Genomic DNA, 15,000 nt, shown 5'->3' with positions numbered 1-15,000 from the left:
ATTGACCGGATTAGAAGTGTTCGCTCATCAGCATCAAACTCAGCGTAATTAATGCACACATTTATTCTTGAGAGAGAGAAACATCAGTCACACAGTAGTCGTATTATCGGTGAAACAAGAATAATAAAATAATAATAGTAACCCAGAAAGCATGCATCTGAAGCTGTAGTGAATCTGTCCCGTGAGGAAGCTCTTCCTCCAAACCCTGGACTGTGATTCTGAGCTGATGTGGAACACAAACCTTCAGAGGAAACACTTAAAAGATCGGCCGGAGGAAGAGAAGAGCGGCTCATTATGAAGTGTGAATCTCTGTGTGTGTGTGTGTGTGTGTGTGTGTGTGTGTGTGTTTTCTCTTTAGAGGATTTACTGCTTGATTTGTTCTCATTCTGAATGAATGTTGAGTAAAACCCTCTTCATCTGGAATACAGATCAGATAGAAACCTACCAGTTAATTTGTTCTTATTCTTATTTAATCTAGTGATCTGTCATTAGTGTGCGTAATTTTTTGTATTCGTGATTTTTGTAAAGTGTGGTTATAGTATAGACATTCAAAATATATCAACATGAAAATGCTAGTAAATTTCATAATTAATAATTAAGAAACAGCAATTAACACACTGAATTAAATCTGAAATTTGTCAAGTAGAAAGACTGAAATTATATTCTTATAGTCTTTGTTTTATTTGTGTACAGTGCACATATATTTAATATTAATATTTATTCATTTTTTTATTTTTTTTTTTGAATTTTTTTAATATTATTTTTTTATTTATTTCTGGTGTAATATTTTATTTGTGTGTTTTTTTTTTAGAGATGTGTGAAGATGTGAAGATATATAAGACTTTAAAATAAGGTTGTATTAATTTTGGTTTATTATTATTATTATTAATACTTCAAAACAAGGTTGTATTAAAATTAATTAGGGTTAATAATAATAATAATAATAATAATAATAATAATAATAAAATTAACCAATATTAATACAACTTTATTTTAAATGAATAACAATAATTATACTATTGGTAACTATTTTACATTTTCCCACTGTTCTGAATTGTAATTTCTTTTCAGGACTGCTGTGCTCCGTAAAATCTACTACACTGTAAAATATTTTTTTTAAGTTATAAATAAAAGATTGTTTGTTTGTTTTTTGTTGGATATTTTTTCTATTTTAAAATTGCCTACTGTAATTATTTATTAAATTTACTTGCGATTTCTGAGTGAAATCTGTTTCAAAAATGTTTGAATTTTTTATTTTGTACATGGTTTAGATGTTGTGGAGGTATTGATATTGTTCATTTCAGTGTCTTTATTAGCTGAAATCACTCACAAATAAAAAAAAAAAAAACATTTTGTTTCAGAGATAGTGATAAATGCCATGTTCAGCTGATGGAAACAGAGGAAGAGCCATAGATTCATCTTAATTGAAGTTATTATGCAGATTCTGCATTTGTTGATGAGCACATCATTGTGAATCCTGGGAATCATTGACCCACTGAACTGTTTTTGACAGAGCATGTTTAAAATCAGAGCTGAGCTTCAGACGTCAGTGATGGGAATGAGTCTGACAGCGGTGGACGGTCATTTGGTCTCCGGCCACCTGTGATTTATCTGCCTCACCTGTTAGAGTCACATCATGCAGACACCCGCAGGAAAACATGCCGCAATGCAAAGAATGCTCCTAAAATAGGTGCAAATATGCAAAATATATATATTTAAAATTAATAATACAAATAGGTGCAAATATGCAAAATATTTATATTCAAATAAGTAGAACAACAGACATACTTAAAGACACATCCCACACTGGACATCAGCTGTTTGACCGGCTGCCCACTGTTAGGCGTTTCAGGTCTAACAGAAAGTTTCTACCCCAGAGCCCTTCGTGAACTGAACACTGCCGAACAATCTACACAGACTCTGTCTTTCTTGACCACAATACCACTGAACATTGCATAGATGCAAATAGTATCTTCAACTGTTCCTCGTTGGTTTACATTTCAACTGTACTTCTGCACTACTTGTTTACATTAACTGCACTACTTGTACACATAGAGTCAGTTGTGCAACATCCGGATGTATTGTATCATTTTATCACATTGTCCTATTGTTGTATATATATATTTTTCTTTGATCCTGCACTTTTAAATTAATACTGTTCTGATAACTTTTGATGTTATGTGTGAATAATGCCAAGGATTGCTACTTAATTTCGTTGTACTCTGTGCAATGACAGTAAAGGAATCTAATCTTATGTAATATATTATGCAAAATATAATTTATAATTTTTAAATAATAATAATAATAAAAAATGTATAAATTCTATTTTGAAGTGGTATTATTATAATTAATAATAATATTTATAATAATAATGGCAGCAGTAATTTAAAATAAGGTTATAGTAATCTTGATTAATTTAATTTATTTGCTTAATGTTTTGTTAATTTTTAAATTTACTAATACATTTCTAACAATAAAACAAATGTAAAACCTATATTTATGAACTAACGTTAACATTAGTCAGTTTTAGATCAGGATAAAAATACAGTGGGTTTCATTTACTTTACACAAAATATAAATTCTAATTTTTTAACAACAACAACAATAATAATAATAATAAAATAATAATAATTTTAAATAAGGTTGTGTTAATCTTAATTTTTTAAGTTTTGTTTAGAATTGGTTAATTTCTACATATACATTTCTGACAATAAAAAAATGTAGTTTTTAAAAATGAACATAAGTCAAAATAATGCAGTAAAAAGTGTTCAATATATCTAAAATGCATTAATGAATGTTGATTTATAGCTAGCTTTTTTTGCACCAATTTAGTTTTGCTTTTCCATTTACTTTTTTGCTACTGTACCTTTAAGTTTCCTATATGTAAATGAGCTCTTTTGCCAGTCTTAGTTCATGAAAACAGCATCAGGAATGTCATGCTGCCATGCAAAAAATAGGTGTAGGTTTTTTTTATGTACAATGTAATAACTTTTTTTAATGTTAATTTAAATACAGCAACTCTTCAAGCATATCTTGAATGCAATGTAAGTCGCTTTGGATAAAAGCATCTGCAAAAAGCATAAATGTAAAATGAAATGTGACCCAGCCGTGTTTTCGTCAGATTGACGCAGTCAGAAACACACCGATGAGAAAGAGCTGCAGATCGTTCCAGTTACGTCTCTGCCAGGACAAATTCACTGTCCTGTTTTGTGAGCGCAGACACACACACACACACACACACACACACACACACACACACACACACACACACACACACACACACACACACACACACACACACACACACACACACACACACACACACTCTGTACTGTAAATGTTCTCCAGCCTCCTGCACAGGTCAGAGATCTATATTAGACAGACTCTGATCCAGATTCATTAATGATAGCAAGTATTTCTAGAAGCAGAGAGTCTACAGAGCTGTAAGTGCTGATGGATCTATCTGATCGTTCATAGAAATTAATCATTTTATTCATCGATGACACATTAAATTGATCAAAAGTGACAGTAAAGACATTTATAATGTTAAAATAGATTTCTATTTCAAATAAATGATGTTCTTTTGAACTTTCTATATTTGTGAATCCTGAAAAAATAAATGCAGAAAAATAAGAGGTAAAAATAAGAGGTTTCACAGTTTTTTCAAAAATTTTTTGTAGTAAGAATTTTTTCTTGAGCAGCAAATCATCATATTAGAATGATTTCTGAAGATCATGTGACACTGAAGACAGGAGTAATGATGCTGAAAATACAGCTATGCATCACAGAAATAAATAACATTTTTACAGATATTCACATAAAAACAGCTGTTTTAAATAGTAATAATATTTCACAATTTTACAGTATTTTTACTTTATTTTTTAACAAATAAATGCATCCTTGGTGAACAGAAGAGGCTTTTTTTCAACAACATTAAAACTTTGACTTTGAAATTGGCTGCTTTAAATAAAAGTATTTTAATTTATATTGTATTTTATTCATTGATTTATTTTATTTTAAATTTTATTTTATTTATTAAGTAAAATTAACAGCAGGTTTGTTTTGTTAGGTTTTGGTTTTTTTGTTTTGTTTTTTTATTTTATTTTATTGATTGGTGTTATTTTAGTTTTTATGTTTTTTATTTTATTTATTATTAAGTACAATTTGCAGCAGATTTGAATTATTAGCTTTATGTTTTTAATTTTATTAAATTTTTATTTATTAATTTAAATTCACAGCAGTTTTGAATTGTAAGCTTTATTTTTTATTTTAATTTTTTTATATATATTATTAAGTAAAATTCACATCAGGTTTGGTTTGCTTATTTATTTATTTATTTTTTATTTTATGTAAAATTTGCAGCAGATTTGATTTGTTAGCTTTGTTTTTTATTAAATTTTATTTTAATTCACAGCAGGTTTAAATTGTAATGTTATGTTTTTTTATGTATTAGTAAAATTCACATCAGGTTTTGATTGTTTATTTATTATTTTATGTAAAAGTTGCAGCAGTTTTGAATTGTTAGCTAAGTAAATGTATGTTTTACTAAGGTGACCGATTTCCATCTTGAAGTTGTAAATGAAGTTGTGCAGTCAGTGTTTACACTGCTGGTTAAAGTGAGAGAGTTAGAGGGTTAGAAGGGTTATCAGAACCTGCTAGAGAGCAAAGAGAGATGAAATAACCTGCTCACGTCGAGATGAGACTGAAAATCCTCTTTGTCCTCTTCCACATGTTCAGAGTTTTCAGCGGAACAGGCGCCTCGATCCCAAACCCTCGTTATGAAATTCCTCTTATTTGAGTCTCGTACACAAAATATCATCAGAGCGTTACATCACAGCACTGGATTACACTCAGCTTCTGCTGCCGCTGCGCAGGGAGTTACAGCATCAGTTCAGACACAAATTAATATTCTGCCATTTCCATTTGTTTAAAACCTCTGTGAGTTTGTGTCTTTTTTGTATTGTGACTGATTGTGTTTGAATATGCAGACGTGCAAATGCAGTTTACTATGATATTTTCAACTTGAAACACCAAAATATTCATGATATCTTCGAAACTGGGAATTAAATATTGGCATAAATCAGTATTTGATATTTCATCAGCCAATATTAGCTTTTTGGTTTTGGATACTTGTTTGCAGCTTTATTTTTCAGTTATTATTTTAGTTTAATTGTTTGATTTATGTTTTTCACTCACTATTGTTTTTTATTTAAATTTTTATTATTTATACATCATATTATTATTTAATTTTAAGTAATAAAACTTATTTTCATTTAAATTTAAGTTAATTTTTAAAGTTTAATTGACAAAGTTTAATTTTGATTTATTTGTTTTGATTTTATTTTATTTTAATAGTTTATTTTAATTAATTGACCCCCCCCCCCCCATTATTACTGCTTTGGCAAAATACTTTTTATTTTATTTTACATTATATTATTAATTTATTTTTATATTTTAGTTTTCTGTTAGCCTAAACAGGATTCACAAAAAAATAACAAATTATACTTGATATAATATAATTCATATTTTGAATACAATTTTGAATAAAATATATATTTTTTTATTTTTATAGATTTTTTGTTTTTTTTTTTTTTTATTTATTAATTATTCTGTTTTCTTTTAGAGTATTAATTAATATTTTGTGTATTGTACACTTTAGAAACTTGTCCTTTCAGTAGTGTTATACGTATATTGTTTTTTTGAATGTAGTTTTTGTGTTTGTTTCTAGAATTATTTGTTATTATTTGTATTTTATGAGTTTATACTGTGAGTCCTCACTGCTTTTGACTGTCATTTATAATTTATAGCGTAACGGTGACTAACGCTCTCCATCCTTCACAAAACACTTGAACAAAAGATCTGTGACATTTCCCTCGCTTTACTACAGCCTCTTATTTACAGAGCGCTGCGAGGATGAGGAGGATGAAGAGCGCTTTCAATACTTCACTAGCTGCTGTAAATACTCTCTCTCTCTCTCTCTCTCTCTCTCTCTCTCTCTCTCTCTCTCTCGTGTTTAGTTCAGGCTGCTGCCGTGTCTCTGTATCTGCCGTATTTAAGCCATTAAATGCAGTGACATTTCTGACAGAATGGAGTGTCAGGCATCTGATCCATAACGAGCTCAACCTTTATTAGCCTACAGCTCTTACAGTATATACAATACACAGCCTGCTTCAGTGTGCAGCTTCTTTGGCCGAGAGCTGCTCTGGGAAATGTGTGACCAAACACATTTGTTGGTTTGTTGTTTTGTGTGTGTTTTTTTTTTTTTTGATCGATTGGTTTGATATCAGTTTTGACAGTCTGGATCAGAGCATGAAATATTAATGTTAATATTTAATAATTATATATATATATATAAATATATATATATATATATATATATATATATATATATATATATATATATATATATTAGGGCTGTCAAATGATTAATCACGATTAATGCAAATCCAAAAAAAGTTTTGTTTACATAATATATGTGTGTATACTGTGTATAATTTATTATGTATATATAAATACACACACATGCATGTATATATTTAAGAAGATATGTTATGTTTTATATTATTAAATATATTAGATATATAATATATAAATATAAGATATATAAATAGATAAATGTATATACATGTAAATATTTTCTAAATATATAATTTATGTGTGTGTATTTATATATACATAATAAATATACCCTGTACACATACATATATTATGTAAACAAAACTTTTTTGGATGTGATTAATCGTGATTAATCATTTGACAGCCCTAATATATATATATTATTAATTTTAATAAATAATATTTTGAAAATTATATTTTAAAAAAATATTTAGTTTTCTCTTAAATTTTTGTTTTTTTCCTTTTGTTTTTTTTTTGGGTGTTTTGCTATTTTTTCACTATTCTGTAAACATTATTGTTTTTGTTTAGTGCTTGAGCTTTTTTTGATTTATTTGATATCAGTTTTTACTGTGTTTTATCTGAATCTGAGTAATAACATTAACATTTTGAATTTGAATTTATTTTAATATTTTCTGCTTTCACTTTGATTTTAGTTAATTTTTTGTGTTTTTGTTATATTTTTATATAATTTTTATTATTTTTAATTATTATATTACTTCAACTGCTTCAAACAAAAATGAGAAATGTTGCTTTGACTGAAATAAAAGTTTTTTATTTTTATTATTTTTATATTTATATTATAATATAGTTATATTTTTATGTATATAATATTTGTATAATATAACATTATATTTATTTATTTATAGTATATCTTTTATTATTATTATTATTATTATAATTTTTTAATGTTTTAGTTTTAGTTAATAATAATTTGGTCAGTTGTTTAATTGGAGCAGCTGCTGTCAATTTGATATGTTGACATTAATAGCCATTAATAGCATTTTCAAGGTGTAAATTATCAAATTGATAATTTACAGTACGGGATAAAAAAGTGCACCTGTTTACACACACACACACACACATATGATATTTTTTAAATAATGTAATGTAAATATGTGATACAATAATATGTAAAGAATTCATATTTATATCATTTTATAAATTATATTATTTATCATTAATATTCCTATTAATATTAATTATTAATGAGGTGCATTCTGAACTGATAGGGGTCTTTTCTGTTTTGTAACACTAATTGATCTCTTAAACTATATATTATATAATATACTGTTAATGTTAATATTACTATTAATATTAATTATTCAGTTGTAAATATTTAATAGATGATTTATTTATTAAAATGAATGTTTAATTTGAAATCATATTGATAATTGCCTATATGTGTGTGTATATAAGTATTAAAACTAGAATGATGAAATGATTTAAAATTCACGGTTGTCCTACAAAGGGGACGTAACTCACACAGTGTCTGCCAATCTCATGTTAATCTCGAGGATCTATAGAGTACCATCAAATTTTTAAAAGAAAGGTAAGGTACTGCTTTTGTCTTTGTATCTGAGTAGAGTTGATGTAGTGGAGTCGTGTGGTGGGGGTAGATAGTGGGTAGCGATTACTTGCTTGTTGCTAACAAAACACAGAAACTTGATGCAGTTTTACTCACAGCCTAAGTTTCTGACTCATGACCTTGTTTATGAAACATCCGTCACTGAAATAACGTCATGAAGGGCCATACTTGAAAAAACTTTCTAAACCCAGAAGGAGTGTATTTGGCACAGAAATACTCCATCATACATCCAACTCATTTTTTGAAACTTTAGCCATGTTTGAGAGAATCCAGCTGTTTAACAGTGTTAATAACTCAGAAAGCATGAAATAGCATTAGACCCCTTTAAGAAGATCTGTTATCATTGTGTTAGCTGGTGTTTCTATCATATGACGGGCTCTGACAGCAGGAGTGACCCTCATGCAGTCTGGAGTCAGTTTTCTTAAGCGCCAGCGCAGACGGGTAATGAAATGCGTGTGACCTCTGACCCCTGAAGCTGTAGTAAACGCTGCGATCCGCTTCTCTCCTCTTCTGCTGTCAGTCAGTCAGCGATTAGAAATCACACCGAGTTTCACTTTCAGACGGCAGATTAGATCTCATGTTAGACACACAACTCACTCCTGCATTATACATCACATCAGACAAGACAAATCCTCAATTATTCACATGCACTTGATTCAGATTTTATACTTTATTGAGGTCACTGGGGCTAGATGTAACAGTCAAGTCAATTTCTGTATAGACAAGTTATCAAACATGTTTCATCTATCTATCTATCTATCTATCTATCTATCTATCTATCTATCTATCTATCTATCTATCTATCTATCTATCTATCTATCTATCTATCTATTCACTATCTATCTATCGATTGCACTATCTATCTATCTATCTATCTATCTATCTATCTATCTATCTATCTATCTATCTATCTATCTATCTATCTATCTATCTATCTATCTATCTATCTATCGATTCTCTATCTATCTATCTATCTATCTATCTATCTATCTATCTATCTATCGATTCACTATCTATCTATCATCTATCTATCTATCTATCTATCTATCTATCTATCTATCTATCTATCTATCTATCTATCTATCTATCTATCTATCTATCTATCTATCTATCTATCTATCTATCTATCTATCGATTCACTATCTATTCACTATCTATCTATTCACTATCTATCTATTCTCTATCTATCTATCTATCTATCTATCTATCTATCTATCTATCTATCTATCTATCTATCTATCTATCGATCTATCTATCTATCTACCGATTCACTATCTATCTATCTATCTATCTATCTATCTATCTATCTATCTAATCTACCTATTCTATCATCTATCTATCTATCTATCTATCTATCTATCTATCTATCTATCTATCTATCTATCTATCTATCTATCTATCTATCTATCTATCTATCGATTCACTATCTATCTATCTATCTATCTATCTATCTATCTATCTATCTATCTATCTATCTATCTATCTATCTATCTATCTATCTATCTATCTATCTATCTATCTATCTATCTATCTATCTCAATCCATCCATCCATATATAGATAGATAGATAGATTTATATCTACTTATTTATTTAATGTTTATATTTATATTATAAATATTTGATAATTATATATTAATTATTTAGATTTTTATACATTGCTATATAAATTATTGTTTAGCATTAATATTACTGTTAATATGTCTGATTTATAATATCCTATTAATATTACCACCATTACTATTAATGTTTTAAATTTTAATAATTTATTAGGTAATTAATATTTAATTTTAAATTATTGAACATTTGCCTTTCCACAAGTGATAATTTGAATTTAATAAGTAGAAAATTTTTTTTTATTTGAAATTAGATATATTTATTTATTATTGTTATTTTATTTCATTGCTTATTTTCATTTAGTTGAACTTGATGTACTAAATTAATGAAAACTAAATTGCTACAACTTAACACATATTAAAATAAAATATATTACGTATAAAATATATTACATAAGATATATTGATTTCAATAATAAAAAAACCTAAAATAGTATTTCAATTATACAAAAAATATATATACTGTGTGTGTGTATATATATATATATATAGATAGATAGATAGATAGATAGATAGATAGATAGATATAAAAATATTATATGAGGTTTATTCTGAAAAAATACAGATATATTTGATTTATAATTTACTTTCAATATAACCACAGTTACTAAAAATATTATTTTTATTAGATTTTAATTATTTAAAAGGTCATTATTCAAATGTAATTTTAAATAGTATTGATAATATTGATAATTACATTGTGTAATAATCAATATTGGCTCATGTCAGGTTTGTGTCGATCAGTGGATGAAGCAGTTTTGACTGAACTCACACTGAACCTGTTTGTTTGTTTGTTGTGTTGTTGGTGAGCATCAGCTGCTCCCTCTGCTGGTCACAGGGGCCAAAGTGCCGCCCATTACCATGGAAACAGATGTGTCAAAGCATGATCTCCTATGAATCAGACTCCAGACGGGCCGAGCTTCTCCGCGTCTGCATGCGGCCTCCTAAAATCAGCCGTTTGACAGCATGTTTTGACTTGGACTCAGCCGCGGGACGCTCCCGTGTGTGAGTGGCCATTAAAAATACATGCAGGTGTTTTCTCAGTGTGAGTGATTCAATGGTTTATAGACAATAGCATTCCCCCTCATGGAAAATAATCTACTGTAGCTGCTCATTCAAAATGCATGAGAGACTCAGAGCGAGAGGAAGAGTAGGTCAGCACCTGATGGGTTTGATTCTCAAGAGATAATTCAGTATATTCAGAAATGAAAATCATCATTATTTATTCACCCTCATGTTGCTCCGAACCTGAATTACTTTCTTCATACAGATCTGAGATGCAATATCAAGCTGGTTTTGCATTTCCACAGCTTTTTAATATTAATATAAAGAATAATGAGAATTAAATAATAAAGTACAATAGAAATATTGTATGTTATTCTATAATTATAATTTTCATTTTCATTTAATTTACCTTTATGTACTAAAAGTATTAAAACTAAAATATAAGACTGATTAAAAAAAACAACAAAATTACGATTATAATCTTTAACTGAAATTAAAATGTTAATGTTAAAAATATATGTAAATAAAAACTAATTCAAAGTATTAATTTCAATATTAATTCAAAATATCAAATTATATTAAAATAACTCTCTATATGGATATTTTACATACATTTTTATAATATGAATTTAAAGAATAATGATAAGTAAATAATGAGTCTATTAAAAACAATCATTGCACAAATTATAATAGTAATAAAATAATTTATATATATATATATTATTATTATTATTATTATTATTATTATTATTATTATTATTATTAAATATACCATTCAAAAATATTTGGATAAGTATGATTAAAAAAAAAGAAGTCTTTTCTGCTCATCAAGGCTGCATTTATTTGATCAAAAACACACAGTAAAAACTGTAAAATTGTGAAATATTATTAGATATTAGATACTTCTACAGTATGTGAATATAATTTATTCCTGTGTTCAAAGCTGTATTTTCAGCATCATTACTCCAGTCTTCAGTGTCACATGATCTTCAGAAATCATTCTAATATGATGATTTGCTGCACAAGAAACATTTCTGATTATTATCAATGTTGAAAACACAATATTTTTTGTGGAAACAGTGATTTATTCTATTTTTCAGGATTCACAAATGAACAGAAAGTTCAAAAGAACATAATAGAAATATTTTGTAACATTATAAAAGTCACTTTTGTTTAATATAATTCATCCTTGCTGAATAAAAGTCTTAATACAAAACCTTACTAACCCTAAACTTTTGAATAGAATTATATATATATAATTAATATATATTTATTTTATCATTATAAAAACATACTTGATTCACTAGCAAGATAAAGCTTCTCACACAAAGCTATTATGTGTCTTCAGAAGATTTTGTTATCATACTGTTATGGTGTTTTATGTCTCTTTTGGGGATTGAACAGCATGAACATTCTACTAAACGTCTCTTTTTGTGTTCCACGAAACAAAGCGAGACAGATTTGGAAGGACATGAGTGAAAGATGACAGAACGTTCCTTTGCTCTGAACCGTTCCTTTAAAGCTGGATGTGAGATCTGGTGTTTTTTAAGTGTTTTTTTTCCCAATCCTCAGTGGCTTGATGTTTACACAGCGTCCAATTCCTGCCCAAATCTCATCAGGATCTTTCAATTAAAATGGGTTTCTGCCAGCAGGACGTTCTGACTAATGAGAAAGACGTCCCAGTTCAGCTGGAATCACACACACACACACACACACACACACACACACACACAAGGATCTTTCAATTAAAATGGGTTTCTGCCAGCACACACACACACACACACACACACACACACACACAAGCTGAACGTTTGAAGAAGTGTTTGCTTTTCTATAAAAGTTGTTATTGGAAGGATTTTAATTTTTTATTTTAAGTTAAAGGAATTTTTTTTTTTCTTTTGTGTTTTTGGTGTTGTTTTTCTTTGCTCTGAGCATCGGAGCTCTTGTGATTTACTTCATCGACTCCTCGAAGTGAGTTTATGTCTTATTTTATTCCTGTGCATTTACGTTCAGGGTTCAAAATTAACCACCCACTTAAACAAAGGCAAGTAATAAAAAATGCAACAAAAAATGGCTATAATGCATGCTTTAAATTGAACCATACAAGTCTGTTCAAAACATGCTTGAATATAAATTGTAAACACGATTTCTTGAGTGAGTAAATCTGGTTTTCATTTGACTTGAATATTCTGGTCTGGTCAAATGGACATTTTGGCAGTGATCTGTTTTGCATTTACTGTGAATAAGCCTTTGAAATGAAAGGAATTGTTCAAATTTTATTTGATTACATTTAAAAAAAAAAATTTCTTTTAAAAGTATAAATTTAAGTTTTATGCATTCATATGATTGCCAGAGTTTTGAATACTACATTTGTATTAAACAGGGTTATTAAAGTTGATTAAAAATAAATTAAATCAAAATAACTGAAAGAAATTAAAATGAAAAAAGCATAATTTCTCATTTTTCATTTTGTTTAACTTGATGGTCTAAAATAACTAAAACTAAAACTAAAATAATAAATAACGAAAATAACGAAAACTATTGACAGCAAAATTACTAACATTACAATGAAAGTAGAAAACATAAAAATAAAAAAGTAATTGAAAATCTTAATAAAAACTATAATAGTGTCTCGATGCCAAAACACTTGCATTAAATCCTAAAACACAAAATTTCATAAATGCATAATTTCCAGAAGAATTAAAATAATTTCAAATAAATAAATAAATAAATTTCATATGGCACTATTACTGTTGAGATTTTAATAATTATGGATTTTTAAAATTTGTATTCAGTTGATTAGGTACCTTTTTTGAGAATTAAATGTAAATTAAACCATTAATACAGAATGCAGAATTATCTATCCATCTATCTATAATATATAAATACACATTCATCAACTGGAATAAACATTTAGGATACATTTTCCCTATTCAAATGTTCATCGTGGACTGTATCCATGAATAAGTGATGGGGACTGGGGCGGAAGGAATCGTCCCTTGGGCTTCGACAGACAGATTTAGGAATAGAAACACAGAGAGAGTGAGTTAAGAGCATCACCACTGAACATACGGGGGTCAAACTGACGTCATCTAACATCTCACACATCAGCGAGCTCATAAAGGTGAAGAACGTTATGACACAACCGGTTTACGCCATGGGCAGCGCATGTTTGTTTCTCTACTGCAGATTTTTCTCTGTATAGACTGCGATTAAAGCAGAACCGCTCATTACATTAAACATCAGCAGGTGCATCTGTCAGAAAACATCTGGTGGTTTAGAACTCATTAAAACAATAGTTTACTATGAGTATCTTTCCATTCACTGAAAGTACATGGGTCAGATGCCGTCAAGCTCCAAAAAAGTATTATAAAGCAGTTTTATTTGCCTTGTGCACTATATATTTATCATACTGTATATTAAAATAATCATTTGTTGAAAATCTGCGCTCTCAAATCTCTTGACTGCGTTTCAGTTGGTCACAAGACACACGAGAACCAATTACTTCTGGTGTCACTGACAGGTTTGGAAAGACATGACAGTGTGTAAATGATAAGGAAACCAAATTAACCTAATTGCATCACTTCAGGTTAAATACAAATGCAATTTAGTATGTATGAAATGACATCGGCAGATAGACTTACACTGAAACGTGTGTTGTGATCCTAACTACTTTGTGTTGTCTTAAAGGAATAGTTCACACAAAAGTGAAAATCCTTCAGGTCATCCCAGATTAGGATGAGTTAGTTTCTTCATCAGGTTTGTAGAAATGTAGCATTGCATCAGTGTCTCAGCAATGGATGCTCTGCAGTGAATGGGTGCCGTCAGAATGAGAGTCCAAACAGCTGATAAAAACATCACAATAATCCATCAGTTAACATCTGGAGAAGACAAAAGCTGAATCAAATCCAGCATTAAGACATTTTTAACTTTAAAACCGTTGCTTCTGGCTAAAATAATGCTTCCTCCAGTGAAAAAGTCATCTGGTCTAAATCAGAAGAGAATTCATTTTCTGCAAATAATAATTTTTGGGTGAACTATTCCTTTGAACATTATAAAAGCATAACACATGCATGAATTTGTGCTTATAAGTTTTATTTCAGTATCATAAATATCCAAAGCTATGTCTCTGTTTCAGAACAGTCTTGCTTGTTTCAGTAAATCTTGTTCTGACCTATTGTGTTGTAATCTTTTAGATCTTTCATATCTGTATAGCATGTCCTGTTCAGCATTAGAAACACGCACTCATGCCGTCCTGCTCAAAACAGACCTGTTGACACAGGAAGTGAGCCTTATCCTCTTCCTCATTAGTGCATCATGGGGGATTTAGCAATTTGATGTGAGACTTTGGCCTCTGGCTAGCAGCGTTTAATTGTCCTGAGCGCTGTAAACCTGCAGCG

General features: G+C 28.9%; 1 protein-coding gene across 1 annotated transcript in view; it reads left to right on the top strand.

Moving 5' to 3' along the window:
* The window catches only part of LOC109077134 (calcium-activated potassium channel subunit alpha-1-like), a 90,201-nt gene that overhangs the window by 28,523 nt on the left and 46,678 nt on the right, over window positions 1-15,000 (top strand). Inside the window, 1 exon segment of the mRNA XM_042768179.1 lies at window positions 12,517-12,571. Within this exon segment, the coding sequence (XP_042624113.1) occupies window positions 12,517-12,571 (55 nt within the window).

Source organism: Cyprinus carpio, chromosome A12, assembly GCF_018340385.1.
Source record: "Cyprinus carpio isolate SPL01 chromosome A12, ASM1834038v1, whole genome shotgun sequence".
Lineage (NCBI taxonomy): Eukaryota > Metazoa > Chordata > Actinopteri > Cypriniformes > Cyprinidae > Cyprinus > Cyprinus carpio.
This window is presented reverse-complemented; position numbering and strand designations above follow the sequence as displayed.